Genomic DNA, 27,840 nt, shown 5'->3' on the forward strand with positions numbered 1-27,840 from the left:
TATCACTTCCACCCATTTTGCACGGTTTGCTTTATGAGGATAGGTAAAGGAAGCATTTAGAGTTGCTGAGTGCTAAGCTCCCTATGGAAATCCTCTCAAGACAGCGTGCCACATGCAATGCCATCGCTGAAACTTTTTTTCTGCTTTCAACGAGGCCTTTGTTGCCATGCTTTCTTTATCCCCTCCTGTGATAGTTTCTATATGGGTTTTTCACTGGGAATTCACCTATCTCTCTCTGCTTTTTGGAGGCAAGAAAGACTTGCATTTATATAATGCCTTTCATGGGCATGGGACTTTTTCTGAGATCACAATTCCATTCACTCCAAAACACTGTCCTCAGTAATTTTGGCATGCCAGCAACAACAACTTGCATTTATATAGCATTGTTTATTCATAGTAAAACATTTTGCTGTCGGACAATAATATTTATGCACCTGACCCATTCAGAATTCCCACAGTCAGATTAATTAAATAAAATGTGTGTGTGTGTGTGTGTGTGTATGCCAGTAAACTGGGGCGCCATCCAACTGGAAATTGCATGGTTAACGAGCCACAGAGGCTGTTGCCACCTCAGGTAGGCAGCGGAAATCAGAAATGCTCTTCCCCCAAGAAGCTGTTGATGTTGCTGGTCAGTTGACAATTTCCAAAGTCATATTGATAGATTTTTGTTAGGGGGTATGGAACCAAGGTGGGTGGGTAAGAGTTAAGATACAGATCGGCCATGTTCTAGATGAATGGCCTCCTGTTCCTATGTTCCGAGATCTGTCAGAAGAACAAAGAATTGAGGTCAAGTGGGGCCTCTTTCAGGAAGGCCTATTTCCTTAGTGGCTGATTACTCTGTGACTGGCTGATTACTCTGTCACTGGCTGCTGTGAGAAAACCAGAGTCTTTTCCATTTTGGTGGGACCCACATTGGCTTAGAGTTCCACACGCCTGCTTCATGAAGATGTACAAGTATGTAGGGGGCTGCAGAACCAGGACAGATACTAATTCCACCAGTGACGACATCCCTCCAATATTCATGCAATATCAGGGTGAGAATTGCAGTACAGGCAACACAGAACTTCAAAACAATTAGCCTGCTTCTGACACTCTGGGAGGCCCGGACCCCACCTCCGTTGCTCAAACTACCTGTATGCCGGGTTCATCCTGGTGTCCAAGCTCTCTGGGCGGCAGAGAGGCTGGGGCCAAGGAAATTCTCAGTCTGGGAATTCCCTCTCACAGAGTTATACAGGACAGAAACAGACCCTTTAGCCCATCGTGTCTGTGCCAGCCATCAAGCACCTAACTATTCTAATCCCATTTTCCAGCACTTGGCCCTTCAATGCTATGGCGTTTCAAGTGCTCATCTAAATACTACTTAAATGTTATAAGGGTTCCTGCCTCTACCACCTCTTCAGGCAGTGCGTTCCAGATTCCAACTACCCTCTGGGTGAAATTTTTTTTCCTCAAATCCCCTCTAAACCTCCTGCCCCTTACCTTAAATCTATGCCCCCTGGTTATTGACACCTCCGCTAAGGGAAAAAGTTTCTTCCTATCTAACCTATCAATGCCCCTCATAATTTTGTATACCTCGATCATGTCTCCACTCTGCCTTCCCTGCTCTAAGGAAAACAGTCCTAGCCTTTTCAGTCTCTCTTCACAGCTGAAATGCTCCAGCCCAGGCAACATCCTGGTGAATCTCCTCTGCACCCTCTCCAGGGCAATCACATCCTTCCGATAGTGTGGTGCCCAGAAGTGTACACATTTCTCCAGCTGTGACCTAACTAGCGTTTTATACAGCTCCATCATAACCTCCCTGCTCTTATATTCTATGCCTCGGCTAATAAAGGCAAGTATCCCATATGCCTTCCTAACCACCTTATCTACCTGTGCTGCTGCCTTCAGTGATCTATGGACAAGTACACCAATGTCCCTCAGACCCTCTGTACTTCCTAGGGTCCTACCATCCGTTGTATATTCCCTTGCCTTGTTAGTCCTCCCAAAATGCATCACCTCACACCTCAGGATTAAATTCCATTTGCCACTGCTCCACCCATCTTACCAGCCCATCTATATCGTCCTGTAATCTAAGGCTTTCCTCCTCACTATTTACAACGCCACCAATTTTCATGTCATCTGTGAACTTACTGATCATACCTCCTATATTCACGTCTAAATCATTAACGTGCACTACAAACAGCAAGGGACCCAGCACCGATCCCTGTGGTACACCACTGGTCACAGGCTTCCACTCGCAAAAACAACCCTTGACCATCACCTTCTGCCTCTTGCCACTAAGCAATTTTGGATCCAAATTGCCCTGCATCCCATGGGCTCTTACCTTCTTAACCAATCTCCCATGCGGGACCTTATCAAAAGCCTTACTGAACTCCATGTAGACTACATCAACTGCTTTAGCCTCATCTACACATCTAGTCACCCCTCTATTCGACATCAGGGCAGGCAGAAGGTTTTTGTTTAATTCATTCATGGGCTGTGGTCATCACCGGCAAGGCCAGCATTTACTGTCCATCCTTATACAACAGAGTGGCTTGCTAGGCCATTTCAGAGTTAATCACATCGCTATGGGTCTGGACTCTCGTATAGGCCAGACCGGGTGAGGATGGCAGATTTCCTTCCCGAAAGGAAAGTTTGGGGTAGTTGGAAGTTCTGCCAACTCTAAGCCCCTGCACAGATTAGTAATTGGTGGGATTCTGAGCAGAGACCTGGCATCCCAGGTCCCACCAGCTATCTGAGCTCTCGCAAGCCTTCAGCAGCTGACTTCCACCACAGGAGGGCTGTCACAGCAGAATTTTTGGCTCCAAAATCTTTTGAGCTTACTGAAAGTTTTGAGTATGGCATGCATTCTCTTTGCACTCTAACCTTCCTTCCTGCATCATGATTTCACCCTATGTGTCATATTTAGTTGTCATGCTTCTTTAATGCAAAGTTTTGCTATTCTCCAGTCATATCTGCCACAGACACAATGGGTCTCCTCTGTGCAGTATCATTCTATGATATCCTTTACCTCTGGTCAATGCAACTCCATTCTCTCTTTAGCAATAAATATATATCTAAAATTTTAAACTTTGCCCATTTACCATATATATAAAGCCATTCTTCCTACTGCCCCACTCTGACATTTCTGTGTTAGATTTGCACAACAGGCACCAAGGGTGTGGGGAAGATTCAGGGGTTCGGGGATAGTTCAGAAGGGTAACAGTAGGAGCGATGGGCTGGGAGGAAGAGACGGATTAGGGGAAAGCTGAAGGGGGTGCTGTGGGAGTCTGGGGAAGCATGTGGGATGGAGAGCAAGTGGCGGCATAGTGGTAATGTCACTGGACTAGTATTCCAGAGTCTGGGCTAATGCTCTGGGGACATGGGTTCAAATCCCACCATGGCAGATGGTGAAATTTGAGTTCAATTAATAAATCTGGTATTAAAAAGCTAGTCTAATGACCATTGTTGGTCATTAGATTGTTGTAAAAACCCATCTAGTTCACTAATGTCCTTTAAGGAAGGAAATCTGCCGTCCTTACCTGGTCTGGCCTACATGTGACTGCGCAGCAATGTGGTTGACTCTGAAAATTTCCCTCTGAAATAGCCTAGCAAGGCACCCAGTTCAAGGGCAATTAGGGGATAGGCAATAAATGCTGGCCTAGCCAGTGACACCCACATCCCACAAACGAATAAAAAAAAATGCGAGCCATTGAGTTGGATTTCACAATTTTCCCCACAACTGGAAGATGTGGCCAGCAGGCTCTCAGCAGCTCCCACCCACACCTCTCTCCATCTACCTGAAACATCAGAAAAGGCAGATTAAGAAGCAATAAGGCACAGAGGCAGAACCAATAAGGTGCTAGGCAGAGGAGCAGAAGAGAAATGTGAGAGAAGCAGAACAAGGAATAACTTATCACTTAGCCTGAATGTGTGGGCATTCCTAAACTCTGCTGGGCTGGTCATATACTGACAGGGAGGGTTTTGGATTTTTTAAGATATGTTAAATATATTATTATTCATATAGTCTGCGCACAGTTAAAATAAGACTGTTGAAGCTTATTGAGGTAATGACTGTCTAATAATTTTGCACTGTTCCACTGTTGGTCTCAATTTTTTTTAATTCATCATTAGGATGTGAGCATTGCTGTCAAGGCCAGCATTTATTGCCCTTGAGAAGGTGGTGGTGAGCTGTCTTCTTGAACCGCTACAGTCCATGTGGTGAAGGTGCTGTTAGGCAGGGAGTTCCAGCATTTTAATCCAGCAACAATGAAGGAACAGCGATATATTTCCAAGTCAGAATGATGTGTGACTTGGAAAGGAACTTGGAATGGTGCTCTTTCTAAGCTCCTGCGACCCTTGTCTTTCTAGGCAGTATGGGTCATGGATTTGGGAAGAATTGGTGAAGAAGCCTTGGTGAGTTGCTGCAGTGCATCTTAAAATTGGTACTCACTGCAGCAACTGTGCACCGGTGATGGAGGAAGTGAAGGCTTAAGGTGGTGGATGGGTTGCCAATCAAGAGGACTATTTTGTCCTGGATGGTGTTGAGCTTCTTGAGTGTTGGAGCTACACTCATCTAGGCAAGTGGAGAGTATTCCATCACACTCTTGACTTGTGCCTTGTAGATGTTAGAAAGGCTTTGGGGAATCAGGAGGTCAGTCACTAAGCGTAGAACACCCAGCCTCTGACCTGCTCTTGTAGCCACAGTATTTATAACTGTTGACTTAGGATAAGGCAGAGATATAAGATGTTGCAGTAAATACTTAGGCTTCTCTCTTTAATCCTAATTTACATTGTTTAAACCTTAAAGGGGACCTAACGATGAGACTCTTTCCTTAAGATATTTTTGAATATTGGGGAAACTGCTGTCATACTTTGCAACTTACTAAGAGGTCATTCTTTGAGGCATAAAGTTTTTAACAGCTTAAACTGATCGTTGCAGCCCAGGAGTTTGTCCTATTTGACTCATTTGAAAGAAAAGTTCTCCAAACAATCCACATAATTTTCAGGAGGTTTCTGCCTTTCTCATGAATAATAGAGCAATTGCAAACTCTGAGCTTTTATTTTGAACAGAAAAGCTAAAAAATGTGGTAACCAAGTACATTGATATCCTGTTACAAATTCAAGTTGCACTTGTATAGAATATGTGTACATCTTTTGTTTGAGGCTCAGAAATGATATTTTACATATGAATACTGTAACTTCTTTACAAGATCAATCCTCAAAGGATTTGTAAGTTTCTTTCCCCCCCTGTTTTTCCGCTCACTGTTACATTTACTAGATCACAGTCACTCCTTTCCAATATGCAGTGGTAGTTCCCCATTGTTTCCATTCGCTCGTGACATAGAATTACACACACAACTTGGCATTAATTTGGTATTGATACCAAACAGAAATTCCTGATGCTCTGTTTGTTTCCAAAGGCAGCTGGTGCAGTGAGACAAAGGATCATCTGTTGGGTTTCAGTATTCACTACTTGGAGAGAGTGATTAAATGTAGAGTTTGCAGACTCACCCATTCAGTTATAAGATAAAGAAGACTAGTTTGGAACAAAATCTTGTGTTCCCACTTAGATGAAGAGCTATTCACGGTGTTTCAAAACTATCAAAGGCTTCCTGAAATGAGCAAGTGATGCAATATTGGGTTTTGTGTTGATTTTGAATTGGTCTGCAGATTGAAAGAGGCGCTATGCGATCCTTGTGTTGGCCATACAAAAGTAGAAGAGAGCATTCATTGACATGGAAAATCCCCAACCAGGTGTGGTTGGTGGGGAGAGAGTGGTCTTGGGTGGCGAAGCAAGCCACAATGGTTTTATTTCTTCAGTCACTCATGATGTAACTTCTATAACACCATCTTCTATGGCAACACATCCAATACAGTTTTTAAAATGTGTGCAGCTAGAGATTTTGCATTCTGTCAAATGTCCCCATCTAGTGTTAGCAAAATGGTTTGGAATCAGCACATTTGAGTCAGCAGTAATATGGAATGGTTGGACCAAAAAAAGGTAGGCAAGATGGGCAATTTATTTGGTTCTGATGATGATTACATGCTAGTTAAATGTTCTGGCAACTTGATACAATTGCTGTGGAAGTCCTGTTTACTGTATTCAGAGTATATTGCCAGTTAGCCTTAGTACACAGTTAAAGTCTTACAGATGTTGAGGGCTGCACATAGTGACAGTAGCCAGCTCAGAGCTTGATTTTATACCTGGTGTATTTTTCATAACCAGGTTTCTGTCCTAATGCACCTCATTCAAACACAGTCGTATCTAAATTCACATGTTCCAGATTTTACCCAGATGAATACCATGTTTGTGAAAATGTTAGTTGCTTCTGCTACGTCAACACCAAATCTCTTACTAGTATATATCCACTTATTCCTTTTCAATTTTTTTATAGAAATAAAATTGTTTTACACCTGCTCCCCAATATTTTCCTTCTGCAATGGGAAAATATTTAGCCTCTTTAAATATTTTGATTTAAAACTTACTTCCACTCTTGTCCTTTTACACCTGCTCAGATACTGCACAGCTTCAGATAGATAATGCATTTCTTCCCGACTGCAAACCAAAACTGATATTCATCCAACATCAAATGTGGTTGGTTTATACAATATGCAGAAATCTTTTGTGCAACATTGGGTGCCAAAGCATACATCAACGATCTCCTAAATATGTGTTATTGGCAAACTACCTTTATTAGTCTTTTTTTTTCAATGTAATTTCAGGGAAGGGAACCCGACAAGTTCCACCGTCACTTTGGAAGACAGCGCAATCTGTCTAACGTTGGAGCAAAGTACACTAGAAATAGAAAATGATGACAATTCTGAATTTGACATCCATTTGGTAAGTAGCTATGAACTGGGATATCCTATTCACCAGAAACATTGCCTTTTTTTATTCTGCAAATGCTCTTAAAATCACATGATTGAATCACAAATATGATACCTCTATTGCTTTATCTTTTGTAATTCACATTGATAAACAGCTTGTTCACTAATCCATTCTTCATGAAATTCATCATTTAGTCAAATAATATTCATTTACAAAATATTAATTGAGGTAAATGGCATGGACGCAGAGTGCTGTTTTATTTTCCTCCTGTATATGAATAATTTAATAATGAAAAGTGAACTAAAAGATTATTGGATCAATTTGAGAATTTTTTTCTCTTAAATTGTTTCATTTTGCTGCCAAGTCAACCATTTGGATCTGTGCCAATGTGAACACTTAGCAACTCTCTACTTCTGCCCCAGTGCATCCTGACCCAGTTTGCCAGGCAGGAGTTAAATTAGAATAAACTACTTAGAAAATAGACTAATGAATTATTTTGGCTTAATTTGACTCCTGTGAGCAAATAGCTTAAACACATAGCGTCTACAGTGATGGAGAAGTGACTTACCAGAGTAAAGGGCGGGTGGGGGGGGGGGGGGGGGGTGGGTGTTGAGAAAAGAAAGTCATTTACAGTTAAATGCAATGTCAAAAGTTTTTTAAACTTCCACAAATGTGAACAATTCAGGATGAATTTATAATGTGCATGTGAAAAGTTTACTGCAGCTCTGGTGTTTGATTTTGTTTCATTTCATTTTGTAAATTTGCACCATTTACAGGAGTGAGTGTTTTGAAGCCTCACGAGTTTTAAATGACTTTTGGTTTGCAACGTGTTACCTTGTAAAGCCATTTATTTTCTTTAATGGAGCTCAACAATGTACTATAGCATAAAATGTTGAGTAAACAACAGACTTAACACAAATACCAAATGAAGACCACAGAGAGAAAAAAAGCTGCTTGCTGTTGTCCTATAAACAGACCAATGTCAGTCACATGAATCACCAATCACAGTGAAAGAAAATTATGTATGACTACAAGTAAAAAAAGAACTTACATTTATAGGGCACCCTCAAGACATCCCAAAGCACTCTTGAAGTGTAGTTACTGTTGCAATGTAGGAAGCACAGCAGCCATTCGCACACAGCAAGCTCCCACAAACAGCAATGAGATAATGACCAGATAATTTGTTTCAGTGATGTTGACTGAGGGATAAATATTGGCTAGGACACCAGAGAGAACTCCCCTGCTCTTCAAAATAGCGCCATTGCATCTTTTACATCCATGTGACAGGGCAAAAGGGGACTTGGTTTAGCGTCCCGTCCGAAAGACGGCACATCCGAGAGTGCAGCACCCCCACAGTACTACACTGGAAGTTTTGGCCTAAATTACATGTTCAAGTCTCTGGAGTGGGACTTGAACCCATGACCTTCTAACTCGGGTGAGCGTCTAACCCACTTAGCCACAACTACACTTAAAGTACTTGTGCGTTATACTTTAATCCTTTCACAGAGCTTGCATGGAAATTGGTATTTGTCATGTATCTTTCAAAGTACTGTCAGAAGTATGCTGGAAACCACACATTCTATAAATTTTGATGAGGAAGTATTTCAGATAATGGTATCTCAAGTTATGATAAAACCAAAGGCCCATTGGGAATACAGATGCTCTTTCACCATTCATTTATGTGTGTATGTGTGTGATTTATATGTACACACTCAATTCTGTAAACGCTATGCCTGTCTTTAAATGCTATTCTCTTTGATCAGAATGGAAGGACAGGCTATGCTATGGGTGCCTCCAGCACCAGCTCCTAGTAGCATACCAAGATGCACAGATGAGTAGGAACTTTCTGTCGCCAGTTGTCTCTCCAGTTAACCAAAAATAAACCAAAAACTGAATGAAAGTGCCATGAGAGTTTTTAACATGAGTTAGAGAGAGAGAGATATCTGGTGCAGGTGACTCGAAAGTCACTCGCACACCTCAGTTGGCATTTCATCAAAGTTTTCAAGATGTTCAGGGGAACAGATAGGGTAGATAAAGAGAAAGTATTTTCACTGGTGGGAGGGTCTAGGACTAGGGAGCATAGTCTTAAAAATTTGAGCCAGACCTTTCAGAAGTGAAATTAGGAAACATGCAAAGGGTGATAGAAGTTTAGAGCTCCTTTCTGTAAATGGCAACTGAATCCAGATCAATTGTAAACCTGAGATTGATAGATTTTTGTTTGTCCCAAATCTGTAATACCTTTTGGCTAAGACCGGTATATGAAGGTAGGCTGCAGATCAGCAATGAGCTCATTGAATGGCGGGCAGACCAAGCTCAAGGCGCTAAATGGCCTCCTTCTGCTCCTACGTTGAGGTCGCATTTCTGCTAACATCTGCCAAAATGGCTTGTGACTTATTTATTTTCCTCTTGAAAAGTAGTCAATGCTCAAACTGGTCAGCTGGACAATCCATGTCCTTTCTCTGTGGGTGCAATTTGTGGCTGTGCCAATGTGATGTGGTGCTACTGCATCCCCATAGGAAGGTATGATCATTACAAAGATCAGATTTGTAAATGTGAACTGACATCTTGTAGAATAGTTTTTTTTATCTTGTCACTGTGGAATCTCACATTGTGTCTGTGTTCAAAGGGGTGCATGGCTACTATTAGATGTGTGCCACATTCAATACTTTTTTGTTTTTTTTCTGAAAAGTAATGGAAGAAATGAAGGCAGTTCCATAAAATATTCCGAAACCTTTTTTCCTTTCTGCATGAAAAATCTATGCAACTGATTCAAAATTGCATGAAGATGTGTACTCTGCAACCTCTTGATTTTCTTCAAACTTAAATGCTTATGTTGAATGAGTAACTTTAAGTGGTCTGTTTCTACATCAGTCATATAAGCGCATAAATTCTGATATCTTCCCATGCTTTGATATGGTGTATAAATCGCATCTTCATACATGTTTTTTATGTCCTGTAAATATAGGGAAACAGCTTATACATGAAAATGATTCCTGGGATTTTTACTGAAACATCAACCATAAAGTAGGGGAATGACCTGTACACTGGTGGGAGTTAGAATTTGGATTATATGGTAATTCACATATACTGCTTTGCTTTTTATTTGCTACTTCAGCTTGTATTTCCATGAGGTACTGAATTTAATTGGTTTTGTTCTCTTTAGTAATGGCAGACTATAACCAGCCTTTTTTTTGCCATTTAGTAAGAAAGGACTGGCATTTATATAACATACATGTAGTTATATGTTGGAAATGAGACAGTCAGTTGGCACACAGCAAGCTCCCATAAACAGCAATGTGATAATGACAAGATAATATGTTATAATGATGTTGATTGAGGTATTAATATTGGCTAGGGCACCAGGGAGGACACCCCTCCTCTTAATCTAAATAGTGCCGTGGGATCCTTTACATCCAGCTGAGGGGAGAGACAAGGCCTCAGCTTAATCTCTCATCTAAAAGATGGCACCTCTGACAGGATAATGCTCGCTCAGTACTACACTGTGCGAATGTCTGCCCAGATTTTAGAGTCATAGAGTTATACAGCACAGATTCAGGCCCTTTGGTCCATCGTGTCCATGTCGGCCATCAAGCACCTAACTATTCTAATCCCATTTTCCAGCACTTGGCCCATAGCCTTGTATGGGCTCATCTAAATACTTCTTAAATGTTGTTAGGGTTCCTGCCTCTACCACCCCTTCAGGCAGCGTGTTCCAGATTCCAACTACCTCTAGGTGAAAAAATTTTTCCTCAAATCCCCTCTAAAGCGCCTGCACTTTACCTTAAATCTATGCCCCCTGGTTATTGACACCTCTGCTAAGGGGAAAAGTTTCTTCCTATCTTCCCTATCTATGCCCCTTATAATTTTGTATACCTCAATCAGGTTCCCCCTCAGCCTTCTCTGCTCTAAGGAAAACAACCCAAGACTATCCAGTCTCATAGCTGAAATGCTCCAGCCCAGACAATATCCTGGTGAATCTCCTCTGCACCCTCTTCAGTGCAATCACATCCTTCCTTTAGTGTGGCGACCAGAACTGTACACAGTACTCCAGCTGTGGTATAACTAGTGTTTTATGCAGCTCCATCATAACCTCCTCTTATATTCTATGCCTCAGCTAATAAAGGCAAGTATCCCATATGCCTTCCTAACTACCTTATCTACCTGTACTGCTGCCTTCAGTGATCTATGGACAAGTACACCATTGTCCCTCTGACCCTCTGTACTTCCTAGGGTCCTACCATCCATTGTATATTCCCTTGCCTTGTTCATCCTCCCAAAGTGCATCACCTCACACTTCTCAAGATTAAATTCCATTTGCCACTGCTCTGCCCATTTTACTAGCCCATCTATACCGTCCTGTAATCTAAGGCTTTTCTCCTCACAATTTACGACACCACCAATTTTTGTGTCATCTGCGAATTTACTGATCATACCTCTGATAGTCATATCTAAATCTTGACCAATCTCCCATACGGGACCTTATCAAAAACCTTACTGAAGTCCATGTAGAATACATCAACTGCTTTGCCCTCATCTACATATCTCGTCACCTCCTCGAAAAATTCAATCAAATTTGTTAGACACGATCGCCCCCTGACAAAGCCATGCTGACTATCCCTGATTAATCACTGCCTCAGAATTTTTCCAGTAGTTTTCCTACCACTGTTGTAATTACAGGCCAGTGAGTCTAACCTGGTTTATCCCTACTACCTTTCTTGAATAATGGTACCACATTCACTGTCCTCCAATCCTCTGGCACCTCTCCTGAAGCCAGAAAGGATTTGAAAATTTGTGTCAGAGCCCCTGCAATCTCCTCCCTTGCCTCACATAGCAACCTGGGATACATCTCATCTGGGCCTGGGGATTTATCCACTTTTAAGCCCACTAAAACGCTAATACCTCCTCCCTTTCAATGCTAATTTGTTCAAGTATATCTCAAGCCCCCTCCCACCATCTTGAATTCGGCCTTCCCCCAATTCAGTACCTTTTATTTCTGGTCCATCTTTGTCCTTTTTCCATAACTACCTTAAAGCTTAGAGTTATGGTCACTGTCCCCGAAATGCTTCCCTATTGACACTTCTACCACTTGTCCGGCTTCATTCCCTAAGATTAGGCCCAGTACCGCCCCTTCTCTTGTCGGACTTTCTACGCGCTGGCTCAAAAAGCTCTCCAGGATGCACTTTAAGAATGCTGCCCCCTTTAAGTCTTTTGTTCAAGTGTCTAGAGTGGGGACTTGAACCCTTCCAGCTACAAAGCAAGAATGCTGGCAACTGAGCCACAATTAATGGTTTTCAACCTTTATTTATACAAAGGACCCTCTTCATATATTGGCACAGTCCTGGGGACTACCTATCCTAACTTGTGAAAGACTACTTCAGCAACCCAAAGAAAAACTGTGCGATCAATGCAGAAAACTTTTCTTATTAGTATGCAGCAACTAGCATACTATTAGTAAATGAACAAAAACAGAAATATGACCAAAGACTGACCAGTATGACCTGGGAACCCACTGGTGAATCCCTGAAGATTCAGGGACTTGAGTTTGAATACCTGTGATGGAGAATAAGGAGATTCAAGTTGCATGCACAAACAATGCAAAGTCCAAACTGTCAGATGCTTGTGATCGTTTTGGTGGGAGAGGCTGGTTTAAAGACACTCCCTCCTTTTTATAATACTAGGATATAACAGCTGCTGACGGACTGTTATCTGTTGCTGTTAACAGTGGTCCTGAAATTGCATTGCGGGATCCTCACATGCAAAATCTTGATGTATTCATCCGAAATTCCACTCCCCGTTTATTTTAAGCAGAATAGAGAAGCTGAGATTATGCTCCTTAGAGCAGAGACAGTTAAAGAGAGATTTAATAGAATTGTTCAAAATAATGACAGGGTTTGATAGAGTTGACGGGGAGAAACTGTTTCCACTGGAGGAGGGTGGGTAATCATCAAAGATAGTAGTCGAAAAATGCTGGGGAAGATGTGGAGAAATCTTTTTACGCATCAAGTTATGATCAGGAATGCATTGCATGAAAGGGTTGTGGAAACGGATTCAATCGTAACTTTCATAAGAGCATAAGAAATAAGAGCAGGATTAGGCCATTCAGCCCTTCGAGGCGGCTCGCTATTCAATGAAATCATAGCTGATCTGCAACTTCAATACCATTTTTTTCTGCACTATCCCCGTATCCCTTGATGTTTTAAATATACAGAAATCTATCGATCTCAGTCTTGAACATACTCAACGATTGAGCCTCCACAGCCATCTGGAATTCCAAAGATTCACCACCCTCTGAGTGAAGAAATTCCTCCTTATCTCCTTAAATGGCCTGCCCCTTATTCTGAGACTCTGTCCCCCTGGTTCTAGACTCCCCAGCCAGGGGAAACATCCTTTCTGCATCTACCCTGTCGAGCCCAATGTTCTTGTATGACAAATTTAAAATAAGCAATGACCAACAGATTTGAGGTACAGAAACTGGTGCACAACTTTGTACCAATCATCTTGAATTCTGCTATGACTTCCAGTAAATAAGGCCACACTTGAGACCTGAAACTGTTCTCAGTCGTACTCTGTAAAGAAAATCAGTCTTCCTTTCTGAATCTTATATCTTTAGAAACAAGGCCACCACTTCATTGACCATTCCTTTTCACCTATAGCTAGTCTACATTCCTACGTCGTAACTTACCTGCAAAACATGACTGCTGTATGAGGTGCAGCTGCACAAACCTGTAAAAGGAGGAAAATCTATGCACGCGCAAGTATTGTGTGTGTGCATAAAAATTAATAGTGCTTGTTTGAGCACAGAATTTTTCAATTTTCCCACTGCCTGCCGTTAGACTGATCCATGTGCAGCAGACTGCATTGGTGGAGAAGAAAATATTGGCTACCCCAATATTTCAACCCCCTACACCCCTGGTTTAAAAGGGATAATTGCATAATATTTACTGTGCAGAAACAGGCCATTCAGCTCAACTGGTCATGCAGGTATTTATTTATTTTATTTATTTAGAGATACAGCACTGAAACAGGCCCTTCGGCCCACCAAGTCTGTGCCGACCAAAAACCACCGATTTATACTAGCCCTACAGTAATCCCATATTCCCTACCACCTACCTACACTAGGGGCAATTTACAATGGTCAATTTACCTATCACCTGCAAGTCTTTGGCGGTGGGAGGAAACCGGAGCACCCGGCGAAAACCTACACTGTCACAGGGAGAACTTGCAAACTCCGCACAGACAGTACCCAGAATTGAACCCGGGTCCCTAGAGCTGTGAGGCTGCGGTGCTAACCACTGCGCCACTGTGCCGCCCACACAAGCCTCCTCCCACCCCTTTTCATCTCATCCCATTAAGATATCGTTCTATTCCTTTCTCCCTCGTTGTTTATCTAGTTTCCCCTCAATCTCTGCTTGAGTACTGATTATATTTTCAATTTCTAGATGTTTTTCTATTACATCTTTGAGCAAGGATTCCATTACCTTTTCTACTACCGATGTTAATTGATCTATAGTTCCTTGCACTTGTTTTATCTCCCTTTTTGTATATATGGAATCATATCAGCTGTCCACCAATGCTCTGGCACCATTCTCTTTCCTAATGAATTTTTCTATATTTGTTACAGACTGCCTCTGTTGTTTCTTCCCTAACATCTGTTAATATGTGTAAATGCAATTCATCTGAACACCGGAGTTTTATTCTCTGTTTTATTTATTAATTATCTTTCACTTTCTATCTTAATTGTCTTTATATCTTTTTTGATCTCCTCTTCTAATGTCATGTCCACCTTGTTGGTCTCCTTGGTAAAAACTCTGAAAAAGTCATTATTTAATATTTCTGCCATTCATCCACTGATATCTGGGAGTCTATCATGATTTTTCTTTGGCTATTTATGTGTCTGTAAAATATCTATTTCTTTTTATATCCCTTGATCATTTAATTTCATTTTCATCTTTGCCTTCCTAATTGTTTTGCTGACGACTGGCCTTTTCGTATTCCTTTTTGTCATCCTCTCTTTTGGTGTCTATGTACTTAGTGAATGTCTTTTTCTTTAATTTCATTGTGCCTTCATTTCTTTATTCATCAATACTGTCATGACGAGTGAGTTTGTTCTTGTTCTTTAGTGGGATATATTTCTCCTGGACTCTTATCACCACTTTAAATATTTCTATGGTTATCAGAAATTTTTTTCCAGTTTACTTTCCCTAGTTTCAATGTATTACTTGGATCTTTGTCATACTTTGAATCTTTATCTTAAACTTTATTATGTTGTGATCACTATTGCTTAGATGTTCCCTCTACGCGTACTTCTCTTATCCGTTCTGGTTCATTTTCCATGACTAGATCCAGCATTGCTCCCTCTCTTGTTGGACTTTTTTTTTTTACATACTGAGCAAGAAAGATGTCCTGCATACAATGTAAAATCTCCATTCCCTGTACTCCTTTTGCAACCTCGTTTTGTCAGTTGCCAAGAAAACACTATATGCCAAATGAGAAATATTAATTCATCGGTTGGAAACTTACTTTTGATATAGAAAATCCTACAATTAACTTTTTTTAAAAACTGGTAGCCAAGTTGGCCACTGCAATTTGCATCTGAAACACCTTTGCACATTCCAAGGCCCAACCGGAGCCAGAAGTCTGAGAAGCCCTGGACCCAAAACAATGGCTTGTTCTAAGTAATTGAATTACCTAGGATTGCTTCATTAGCAGTGCAGTCAAGACAATCCTGACACATTGTCTTTGAAGGAGCAAACCCCTCTGAATATAAATGCTGGCATTCTGGGGCCTGTGGAGCCAATTCTGAACCTTGTTTCTCATTAGAACGTTCCAGAGAATACCCTGAGGCAACCATGTGACCGTCTCACCAGGCTGTGTAAAACTGGGAGTTTTGTTACACACACAGACAAGCAGAATTGCAGTAGCAGAGAAGGCTGTGTGCCTCCTTTTCTTTCTTTCTCTCTCTCTCTCTCCATCTCTCTCTCCTGAAAACATTAAGTTTGAAAACCACCTGCAACTGTGGACCCTCTTAGCCTACAGACTGCTACAGCCAGAGACCAGGGGAAGAGAGCCATCTACAATTCTGCCTCCAAGAAAACCCTGAGAAAAGTGGGCCAACCACAAAGTGCACTTTGACCAGGCAAGACTTCAAGAATACAACTCCTAGCCAGAAGACCACCGAATCATCCAACCTCACGATGGTATTTAACTTTTATCTATTCAGGACTTCAATCCAACCAAAAAACCTACATTCCACTTTCTAATCTATTTGTGTGTGGGTGATCCTTGTGTGAATGTGTAGGATTTTTAAAAATCATTTTAGATCGGGTTTAGCTTTTTGAGGCTTTTTTTTATTCGTTCATGGGATGTGGGTGTCGCTGGCTAGGACAGCATTTATTTCTCATTCCTAATTGCCCTTGAGAAGGTGGTGGTGAGCTGCCTTCTTGAACCGCTGCAGTCCATGTGGGATAGGTACACCCACAGTGCGGTTAGGAAGGGAGTTCCAGGATTTTGACCAAGCAACAGTGAAGGAATAGCAATTATAGTTCCAAGTCAGGATGGTGTGTGACTTGGAGGGAACTTGTAGGTGGTGTTTCCCATGCATTTGCTGCTCTTTTCCTTCTAGGTGGTTGAGATCGCGGTTTTAAAAGGAGCCTTGGGGAGTTGCTGCGGTGCATCTTGTAGATGGTACACACTGCTGCCACAGTGCGTTGGTGGTGAAGGTAGTGAATGTTTGAGGATGGGGTGCCAATCAAGCGGGCTGCTTTGTCCTGGATGGTGTCAAACTTCTTGAATGTTGTTGATGCTGCTCCCATCCAGGCAAGTGGAGAGTATTCCATCACACTCCTGACTTGTGCCTCGTAGATGGCGGACAGGCTTTGAGGAGTCAGGAGGTGAGTTACTCATAGCAGGTTTCCTAGCCTCTGACCTGCTCTTGTAGTCATGGTATTTATATGGCTACTCCAGTTCAGTTTCTGGTCAATGGTAACCCCCAGGTTGTTGATAGGGGGGATTCAGTGATCATAATGCCATTGAATGTCAAGGGGGGATGGTTAGATTCTCTCTTGTTGGAGATGGTCATTGCCTGGCACCTGTGTGGTGTGAATGTTACTTGCCACTTACCAGCCCAAACCTGGATGCTTTCCAGGTCTTGCTGCATTTCTACATGGACCTCTTCAGTATCTGAGGAGACGCAAATGGTGCTGAACATTGTGCAATTATCAGCAAACATCCCCACTTCTGACCTTATTGTGGAAGGAAGGTCATTGATGAAGCAGCTGAATATGGTTGGGCCTAGGACACTACCCTGAGGAATTCCTGCAGTGATGTCCTGGAGCTGAGATTATTAACCTCCAACAACCACAGCCATCTTCCTTTTGAGTTAGGTATGACTCCAACTAGTGGAGAGTTTTCCCCCCGATTCCCATTGACTCCAATTTTGCTAGGGCTCCTTGATGCCATACTCGGTCAAATGTTGCCTTGATGTCAAGGGCAGTCACTCTTACCTCACCTCTTGAATTCAGCTCTTTTGTCCATATTTGAACCAAGGCTGTAATGAGGTCAGGAGCTGAGTGGCCCTGGCAGAACCCAAACTGAGTGTCAGTGAGCAGATTATTGCTAAGCAAGTGCCGCTTGTTCGCACTGTCGACGACACCTTCCATAATTTACTGATCGAGAGTAGGCTGATGGGGTGGTAATTGGCCGGGTTGGATTTGTCCTGCATTTTGTGTACAGGACATACCTGGGCAATTTTCCACATTGCCGGTTAGATGCCAGTGTTGTAGCTGTACTGGAACAGCTTGGCAAGGGGCGTGGCAGGTTCTGGAGCACGGGTCTTCAGTACTATTGCCGAATGTTGTCAGGTCCCGTAGCCTTTGCATTATCCAGTGCCTTCAGTCGTTTCTTGATATCACGTGGAGTGAATTGAATTGGCTGAAGACTGGCATCTGCAATGCTGGGGACTTCAGGAAGAAGCCGAGATGGATCATCCACTCGGCAATTCTGGCTGAAGATGGATGCAAATGCTTCAGCTTTACATTTTGCACTGATGTGCTGAGTCCCCTCATCATTGAGGATGGGGATATTTGTGGAGCAACCTCCTCCAGTTAGTTGTTTAATTGACCACTACCATTCACGACTGGATGTGGCAGGATTGCAGAGTGTACTTCTGATCTGTTGGTTGTGGGATCGTTTTGCTCTGTTTATCACATGCTACTTATGCTATTTGGCACACAAGTAATCCTGGATTGTAGCTTCACCAGCCTGACACCTCATTTTGAGGTAAGCCTGGTGCTGGCGCTGCTCCTGGCATGCCCTCCTGCACTCTTCATTGAACCAGGGTTGATCTCCTCTGGCTTGATTGGTAAAGTGGGGGATATGCTGGGTCCTGAAGTTACAGATTGTGGTTGAGTACAATTCTACTGCTGCTGATGGCCCACAGTACTTCATGGATGCCCAGTTTTGCATTGCTAGATCAGTTCGAAATCTATCCCATTTAGCACGGTGGTAGTGCCACACAACACAATGGAGGGTGTCCTCAATGTGAAGATGAAATTTCGTCTCCACAAGGACTGTGCAGTGGTCACTCCTGCCAGTACTATCATGGACAGACGCATCTGCGACAGGCAGATTAATGAGGACAAGGTCATGTATGTTTTTCCTTCTTGTTGCTTCCTTCACCACCTGCCGCAGACCCAGTCTAACAGCTATGTCCTTTAGGACTCGGCCAGCTCGGTCGGTAATGGTGCTAAAGAGCCACTCTTAGTGATGGACATTGAGGTCCCCCACCTTTTCCCCTAGACTCTGAGCCTTTGCCACCCTCCGTGCTTCCTCCAAGTGGTGTTCAACATTCATCAGCTGAGGGGGCGGTAGGTGGTAATCAGCAGGAGGTTTCCTTGCCCATGTTTGATCTGATGCCATGAGATGTCAAAGGGTCCAGAGTCGATGTTGAGGACTCCCAGGGCAACACTCTTCCTACTGTATACCACTGTGCCGCCACCTCTGGTGGGTCTGTCCTGCCGGTGGGACAGGACATACCCGGTGATGATGGTGTTAGGGACATTGTAAGGTATGATTCCGTGAGTATGACCATGTCAGACTGCTGCTTGACTAGTCTGTGGGACAGCTCTCCCAACTTTGGCACAAGCCCCCAGGTGTTGGTAAGGAGGACTTTGCAGGGTTGACATGGCTGGGTTTGCCGTTGTCATTTCCAGTGCCTAGGTCGATACCGGATGGTCCGTCCGTTTTCATTCCTTATCGACATTGAGTATGATAAACTTACCTCTTTCTTGTTTAAACACAAGAAAACCGGTCAAATCAGTTCTTTCACGCTCACATTAAAGGTAAAAGGTAAAACACTCACTGAGGTAGTAAGCACAACCACTGTTCAAAAAGAATAAACCCTGTTGTGGTCAAATAAGAGGAAGAGGGGAAACTGTGACCACCCACCCCTCACCTTGGCCGTAACAGTTTATTTGGAGTTGTTAAAAATCTCCCATGATTATTATTCTATGTGCTTTACTCATTTCACGTTTATTTACATATTTCTTCTGCCATCTCCTTTTCACTATTTAAGTGATCTGAAGTATATCTCTATTAGCATGACCAATCTCCTCTTATTTTTTATTTATCTATTTCTGTTTCTAATTTTCTGTTAGTTATCTTCCTTTGTTCTGCTACCATGGTATCTCTAATTAACACTAGTTGAATCCCCCTTCCTCCTTCCCTATCCTTTCCCATTGTTATAACCTGCAATACTTAGTTGCCAGTCTTGCTGTTTGTGTAGCCATGTTTCAGTTATGCCTACTGCATCCAGTTCTTCGCTGTGGATTATTGCCTCCAGTTCCCTGTTTTATTTTGATGCTGTGTACATTGCTGTAGATGCAATTTAATTCATCTTTAATAGATGTTGCTTTTACTTTAGCTTTCATTCCTTTATACTTCTGTTTTATAACTGTATTTGTTCTCTGACTGTTACCCTGGTTCCTTACCTTGGTCTGACCTTCACTCTCATTTCCTATTTCCTCTACCTTCAGACTTACATTTTTTTTTACCAGATCTCTACCTGTCTTACCAGTTTAAACTATTTTAGTGTCGTAATTTAGTGACTCTCCCAGTTAGTGCAAGAATTTTTGTGCAGCAAACTAATTACTTCGGCAATAATTGTCTAAATCAGTGCAAATTGTGTCACATCCTACATCCAATAGACACACTAGGTTAGATGCAATAATGCCCTATTTTGCAAGTGCAGTTTAGGTACTTTCTCAAATGACAGTTCCCCTGTTATAAGCTGAGGATATTTGGATGTACAAATCTTGCTGTATGACATAAGGATTTGTACTACAGCAAGATAAGATCTGTTTACACTCTCTGGCAATCAGGTTAGCAATTGAGCTTAACATGTGAAATGAGGAGCAAAGCACACAGCAGCTCCTCTCCTGAGATGATATTTTTTTAAGGTAAATAAGTGTCTTTAAATGTGCTATGCTGGGCGGTTTGGCAGTTGGGTTTATGGAGGCAATTTATAGGTTTGCATGCAACAGCAAGGTCATTTCCTTGTTGGTTGTTTGAATAGTATTTGTGTTTGTCTACAGGGAGTGCCTGTAGAAAATAAAAGTTTAGTTAACATGTTTATTTTTGTCTATGGTGATCTGGTAACTAGTGATGTTTCTGCACCTACTTTTATGATTTCCTTCCAGAAACAAGTTGTTTTTCTATTGACTGTGCTTAAAAAAGCCTTGCATTTCTGTAGCACCTTTCACCACCTCAGGACGTCACAAAGTGCTTCACAGCCAATGAAGTACTATGCTGTGATACAGGAAGAGTGCAGCTAATTTTGCACACAGCAAGATCCCACAAATGCCCAGATAATCTGTCTTAAGTGATATTGGTTGAAGGATAAATATTGGCCAGGTCAACAGGGAAAACTCCCCTGCTCCTCTTCAAAATAGTACTATGGGATCTTTTACTTCCACCTGAGAGGGCAGACAAGACCTTGGTTTAGCATCTCAACTAGAGTGTTGATCTGGATTATGTGTTCAAGTCTCGAGTGGGGCTCGAACCCTCAACCTATTACGGGTTTTATTTTCTTCCTTTACTACTAGTCATTCTGTTCACCTTAACAAAAAGAACTGATATAAGAGGAAAACCAATTTAGGTTTGTGATTGCGCAACTGTTTTAAGAGGGCAAAGTAAACACCCATAAAATGAATACTGAAAGTGATCTTTGTCCAATTTACATGTTGCAACGACATGAAATGCTTTGAAGTTTTGGGCTAGAAGTCATAAGCATCTGAGTTGACAAATACTCTGAAAGTTGAACGTTTTGTGTGCAAAGTTAAAACCAAGAATTATTTTAGGACTTTATAACGACAGGAAAGTCTAGGCTGGTGCCCAAATCGTATTGATTGCTAATGATTTTGGAGGGATCATTAGTCGTGACACATTCTACTCAAAAGTATAACTAGTTACCAACAGTACATCTTTGGAACAGATGATAAGCATTTCTAGCCTTCGTTCACTCGACGGAAAAGTCAGCTGTTCTCGGGGCTGTTTCTAATAATTTTGTAATCCTGGGGAATTAATTTATCTTGCACATGTGCAGTTTTTTGCTGCCCACCCAAAGTGAACAGCGTGGTCAGGGGTTGAAAATGAATAGCAACGTAATTCTTGGAAAAGAGCATGGTTCTCCTAATGTAACAGTTGAAACTTGGGATTATCACTATAAACTGTCACTTAAGAGTCACTTTTTATACTGGCACACTTGACTAAAATCTCTGTTTAAGGTTAATCAAATTAAATGCAGCAGAAAAGTTCATATCAGTGCTGTTCGTTTTTGAAACTAAAAACTTCCATATCCAATACCATGTCCTGTAATTTGTTTGTGAGGTAATTTTGCATTTAATGTTTTGAATACAATACTGACCAATTTTGAAAACCTATATAAGTCACCTCTGAGTGGCGCTGAGACCTTTTGAAGTGCCTCCAACACAAAGCAACACTATGTATTTTCATGTAGAGGTATTCTGGTTCGAATAAACTACTTTAACTGGAGGCAATGTACCCACATTCATGATCAATCGCAGTAAGTGAGAACAATCCAAACTGGTGGTTTAATGTATAAAACAAGGGTGTACTGTGTCAGGTTGAAGTAGTTTGCAAATTGGGTCTTTGGTCAAATGCTTGGAAAATGAGGAATTTGACTCCACATTCATATCCCCTCAGCCCCAGTTTTACATCTGAATGAACTCCAGTTAACCTAGGTACCAACATGATTCTGACTTTCCTTAAGTTAGTGGCAGTAACTAAGTTGAACAGGCAGGTGAAGTGGACTGAGCCTTTCCATTGTGTCCAAAACGTGGGCATATGCACACGTTTGAGAAGCACGGATTCTATACTGGGCCTTTCCAACAACTGAAATGTTTCCCAGCTATAATCTATTCCAGAGCGAATAAATTACTTTTCATTGGTGGCCCTTGTTTCCTTTGTGCAAAACTTTTGAAGGTCGACTTCAGCTAGATAAGAATTTCTGTTCGCAGTTTTGTTCATGAATTTGAAGTAAAACTCACTTGCTGCAAAGACATAGGGCAGGGGAGGGGAACATACTTGCTGGAGGTGAAGATACTAGGATAAAACATGCACTGTGCAATTTCAGTTATTCTAAATTTCATCAGTTGTGAACAAGAATGAAGAAAGATTATGAGCACTTTGCAAAAATGTGGCGGATACTTCAGAATTCTTCTATTAGTTGAGGTTCTAAACACAACAGACTAAATTTGCTTGGTCATTCTTTGCAAGTTACTTAATACTATCAGTGATAAAGAATGAAGTGGTTTGCCCCATGTAGATAACTTATTCCAAGAATAATGTGGTTAGGACAGCAAACTGTTGCCGCATGTTAGAAGCGAAGCGCCACAGAATGGCTGGATAGCCACCACTCCAGACTTCCTTATCTCAGATGTTTTGCTTTGGAGAGGGGCCTGAGCAAAGGCCTAGTATCTCAGGGTGGAAGGGAGAGACAATTCTGTGCTGCTGTCACTTATAGAGTCATACAGTCATAGAGTCATACAGCACAGAAACAGGCCCTTTGGCCCATCGTGTCTGTGCCGGCCATCCAGCACCCAACTATTCTAATCCCATATTACCACACTTGGCCCGTAGCCTTGTATGGCGTTTCAAGTGCTCATGTAAATACTTAAGTGTTGTGTGGGTGCTTGCCTCCACCACCTCTTCAGGCAGTGCATTCCATATTCCAACCTCCTTCTGGGTGAAAATCTTTTATCTACCTGGCAACTACATCACAGTGGAACTGGCAGAGCCAGAGAGAAGATGCCCACTGTCTTGGTAGTGCTAAGAGATGGTGTTTTTTTTTTATTCGTTCGTGGGATATGGGCGTTGCTGGCCAGGCCAGCATTTATTGCCCATCCATAACTGCCCTTGAGAAGGTGGTGGGGAGCTGCCTTCTCGAACCGCTGCAGTCCATGTGGGGTAGGTGCACCCACTGTGCTGTTAGGAAGGGAGTTCCAGGATTTTGACCCAGCGACAGTGAAGAAACGGCGATATAGTTCCAAGTCAGGATGGTATGTGACTTGGACGGGAACTTGCAGGTGGTGGTGTTCCCATGCAACTGCTGCTGTTGTCCTTCTCGGTGGTAGAGGTTGTGGATTTGGAAGGTGCTATCAACGGAGCCTTGGTGTGTTGCTGTAGTGCATCTTGTAGATGGTACACACTGCTGCCACTGTGCGTCAGTGGTGAAAGGAGTGAATATTTGTGGATGGGGTGCCAGTCAAGAGGGCTGCTTTATCCTGGATGGTGTCGAGCTTCTTGATTGTTGTTGGAGCAGCACCCATCCAGGCAAGTGGAGCGTATTCAATCACACGCCTGACTTGTGCCTTGTAGATGGTGGACAGGCTTTGGGGAGTCAGGAGGTGAGTTACTCGCCACAAGAATCCTAGCCTCTGAGCTGCTGTTGCAGGCACAGTATTTGTATGGCTACTTTAGTTCAGTTTCTGGTGAATGGTAACCTCCCAGGATGTTGATAGTGGGGGATTCAGTGATCGTAATGCCATTGAATGTCAAGGGGACATGGTTAGATTCTCTCTTGTTAGAGATGGCCATTGCCTGGTAGTGGTTTCAAAAAGTTCTTGTTTTCATAATTGTCGTTCTTGGAAAAAAAAATTTGGATTGAATCCAGACACTGATATTTTAAGGCAACTGACAATTTGATGAAATGGGCAAAGAAGCACATCCAGCTACAGTACAGAGTCGGCTGAAATCACCGCAGTTCCACAATATTTAATTAGGAATTTCATTTATTGAATTGAAGAATGTGCTTTATTTAGTTGATTCAGCTTGTGAATCTCGCCTTGAAGCTATTTCCTCTTTTTAAAAAAGTTAAGAAAATTAATCAGTGTGCAGATCGTGATTCAAGGCGATTTGGCTGTTCTTGGTAGAAGGACAGAATTGTTACAGCACAGAAGGAGGCCGTTCAGCCCATCATGCCTGCATCGGCGCTCGAGCATTTCACCTAGTGCCATTCCCCGCCTTCTCCCCTAACCCTGCACAGTCTTCCTTTTCATATAATTGTCTAATTCCCTTTTGAATGTTTTGATTGAACCTTCCTCCACCACACTTAGGCAGTGCATTCCAGACCTTAACCAGACGCTGCGTGAAAAAGTTTTTCCTCCTGTCGCTTTTGCTTCTTTTACCAATTACTTTAAATCTGTGCCCTCTCGTTGTCATTCTTGATCTTTTTATGAGTGGGTACAGCTTCTCTCTATCTACTCTGTCCAGACCCCTCGTGATTTTGAATACCTTTATCAAATCTCCTCTCAGCCTTCTGTTCTCCAAGGAAAACAGTCACAACTTTTCCAATCTATCGTCGTAACTGAAGATCTTAATCCCTGGAATCATTCTCATGAATCTTTTCTGCACCCTCTCGAACGTCTTCATATCCTTCCTAAAGTGAGGTGGCCAGAACTGGACGCAGTACTCCAGCTGAAGTCCAACGAGCAAAATAAGCCATTGTGCAGTAATTGTACACAGTTATGATTATTTTGACATAAATGAATATTTTTGTATCGAATTCTGTATTAAAATGGAATGATTTTAATTCTTGTAGAACTGTAATTTTCATATGGTTTGTACAAGCAAAGGAAACTATGTATTGGCTTGGGAGCCACTAATCTTGCTCTGCCAACACCAAGCTATCAAGTAGATAAAGAATTACATTTTAAATTGATACAATGCAGAGTAGCACAGCTATCTAAACGGCAGCTGTACTTTTCCACCAAGCTGTAGCCTCACCTCAGTCACCACCCATCATACATGAGATATGAGGGTGCCCAAAAAATGGCATCCAAAATGTGTTTTAATTAAAATTACAAAAATCTAGCCTGTCATGCTTGGCTTTGAAGAAAAGTTTGTCTTGCTTTAAAAAATAACTTTATTCCACAAGTATTGCCATGTTATGTTGTGTTACGACCAGGTGAGAAAGTGGTCTAGGATTCCCTCTCAGCCTTCACCTGGTCTTACTGTGTTTTTCGCTCCCCATTGGTGAATCCTTGTTCACCGGTTTCCAATTGTAAGGCAAATAAACCAGCCAAACAGGTTTTCTTAGGTTTAAAGAAAAGTTGAAATTTATTAAACATAGACTCTAATTTGGTTAACACCTACGGATACACGACGTGCCTATGCTAGCATGCATACGCGATAAGCACACATGCAGATAGTGACAGAAAAGAGCAGAAGAAATAAAGTGGAAAAGTTTGAGGCAACATCTGAAGATGGTTTTGGTTACTGTTCTTCGACGTCTCTGTAGAGTCCTTGATTGTAGGTAGATCTTGTTTTTCGTTGGGGCCCAGTATTCTTCTTAAACCTTGTTCGATGTAGGAGACTTTTCTCTTGAGGTTCACGTCTTCAGTGGATTTGGAGTTCCATGAGAAAGAGATGGGAGCAGACAGGAGAGGTCTTTACAGTCCAGGAGCAAACAGTATCTTTGAGTTCAAAAACTCTCTGCACAATTCAAAAATTCCCAAGTTGGCCAGCAGGTTAGTCATGTGGCCAACTGGTTTAACCACTTCTGTGTTTGTGGATTCTCTTGTCCTAGCAGACCTTGGAATGTCTCCTCTTACACACAATACCTGGTGATTGAAGTCAATTTTAGGTTAAGCGGATAAGGGAAGGAACTTCTCTTGTCTCCATTGGTATGCAAATGTCCTCCATCCACGTGTCTGGCAGTCCTTGTAACAGGCCTTCTCTTCTTCCCAGCAACAATTTGAAATTTAATGTCCATATGGGGGCCCAGCATGACAATTGGCATTACTTGTACAGGGATCTGCAAAGTATATTCCTAAAATGAATTATTTTAAGATGCTAAAATGTGTTTTTCATTTAAACAAACTTGTATAGAATTGCATCCTCTGAAGGTTATTGTAACATTACAATCTTTAATACAACTGCTTCCCTTATAAACTCAAGATGAATTGTGTTTTTATCTAGTAAATCAACATGAAGAACTAGTTGAACAGATGGCAACAGATGAAGAGTTTAATTCCAGCCTGAGCATTCCTTCACCTGGAAACAAAGGATACTTCCTACACTCTGGCTCTTGAAGAATTAAACTGGGAGACTGCTTAGTAAACAGGATTGTATAAACTCTGGCAGATGCCATTAACTTTGTCAACAGACATTGAACAGTACAGGGTTCACAAAGAACATTTCACACTTCAGCACCAAGTCTGTATTGCTGCTGTATAAATGCAGTTTATTTTTTTTTTTAATTTTTGTGATCTCACCTGATCAACTGAAAAGCGGTGTCATTTTTACTGGTTCTGAAATTCTACCAGATTTATATTTTGCTACTTTGGTAGTTTTGATTGCATACACTTCAGTATCTGGTAGTTTAAAAAAGTTTTTTCTCAGATGCCAAAAACACTTATGCCTAAAGCGTAAATGTTAACTTCTATTTTGCTAAATTTCCTAAGAAGCAGTCTTTTGATCAGTCTCTGGATAAAATTGTCTCCTTTGTACTTGCATTGAATTGCAATGTTTGCACATGACTACATTAACAGTTACTCTAGAAACCCTAGTTTTGCTTATGTCAATCTAAAACAAAAAAAAAAGTTTACAGAAATGTGTGCACTTCATCTCGATATCTATTTTAAAAATGACAAAAGGTCTATTTTAATGAAGTCTTTTGGGGTGGTCTTAAAGGTCTCTGTAAATAAATATCTTGAAAATTGTAAAGGAGTTTGCTTGAGAGATGCTTCCTATAACTTAATGTCCACTTAAAAGTATTGTACAGAAATTGTCTGACAAAATTATCTTCTGAGATGTATAATATAGAATTGAATGGCCTGCTAAAATTTATGCTGCATATTATGTATGTAGATTTGTATAGGACTTGGGTTTTGCTGCCATTCTGAAGTAGAATCATCTGTAAAAAAAAATTTCCTTTAAGCAATCATGTTCAGATTATTTAAGTGTTACACAATTGTTGAGCCTCTACATTTATTTAAATTATGTCTTGCTGCAGCCGTTCTTCTGTAAGGAGAACATTTATTAAGTGGGGAGATGTTTGGCATCCCCTGGTGGACATGGTTTAATACTGCACAGCATCCAGGGCAAACTGAAATTCAGTTTCGTCAACCAATGCTTTGAATCAAGTAGAAAGCACTTATAAAGAAATGACCAGCCAAGAACTAATAAAAGAAAGTTGAACTTGATTCTAGAAAATTATTTACTGATTTGCAACCTGTGATATTCACTTTTCTCTATTGAAATCAATTGTGTGTGCCCTTTAACCTACTACATGTCCTAGAAACCACTCCTTGTTCTTTGAGTCAAGGAGAATCCAATACACTTTTCTTTTAAATAAACCACTTTTGCAGGAATGTCATGTGCTGTTATACCTCTACAATTAAGGACATGAAAATATGCTGCTTTTGACTACTGGTGTTAAAAGTCTGGATTTTAATGCATGGTCTAGTTCTTCAACTGCAACTGAGACAAGAGGCTTGAACTGCACCATGACA

At 41.6% G+C, this 27,840-nt stretch overlaps 1 protein-coding gene across 8 annotated transcripts in view; it reads left to right on the forward strand.

Moving 5' to 3' along the window:
- pip5k1ba (phosphatidylinositol-4-phosphate 5-kinase, type I, beta a) overlaps positions 1 to 27,692 on the forward strand; it is a 163,958-nt gene extending 136,266 nt beyond the window's left edge. For 7 of the 8 annotated variants that reach the window (XM_068030551.1, XM_068030558.1, XM_068030557.1 and 4 more), the window contains 3 exons: positions 6,706 to 6,823; positions 9,777 to 9,884; positions 26,306 to 27,692. In XM_068030551.1, the coding sequence (XP_067886652.1) occupies positions 6,706 to 6,823; positions 9,777 to 9,839 (181 nt within the window). In that variant the 3' untranslated portion in view covers positions 9,840 to 9,884; positions 26,306 to 27,692. The remainder of the gene's footprint in view (positions 1 to 6,705; positions 6,824 to 9,776; positions 9,885 to 26,305) is intronic. The other variant, XM_068030555.1, reaches the window with a different exon arrangement.
- Positions 27,693 to 27,840: the final 148 nt, after the last annotated feature.

The sequence above is a fragment of the Heterodontus francisci genome, chromosome 4 (assembly GCF_036365525.1).
Source record: "Heterodontus francisci isolate sHetFra1 chromosome 4, sHetFra1.hap1, whole genome shotgun sequence".
Lineage (NCBI taxonomy): Eukaryota > Metazoa > Chordata > Chondrichthyes > Heterodontiformes > Heterodontidae > Heterodontus > Heterodontus francisci.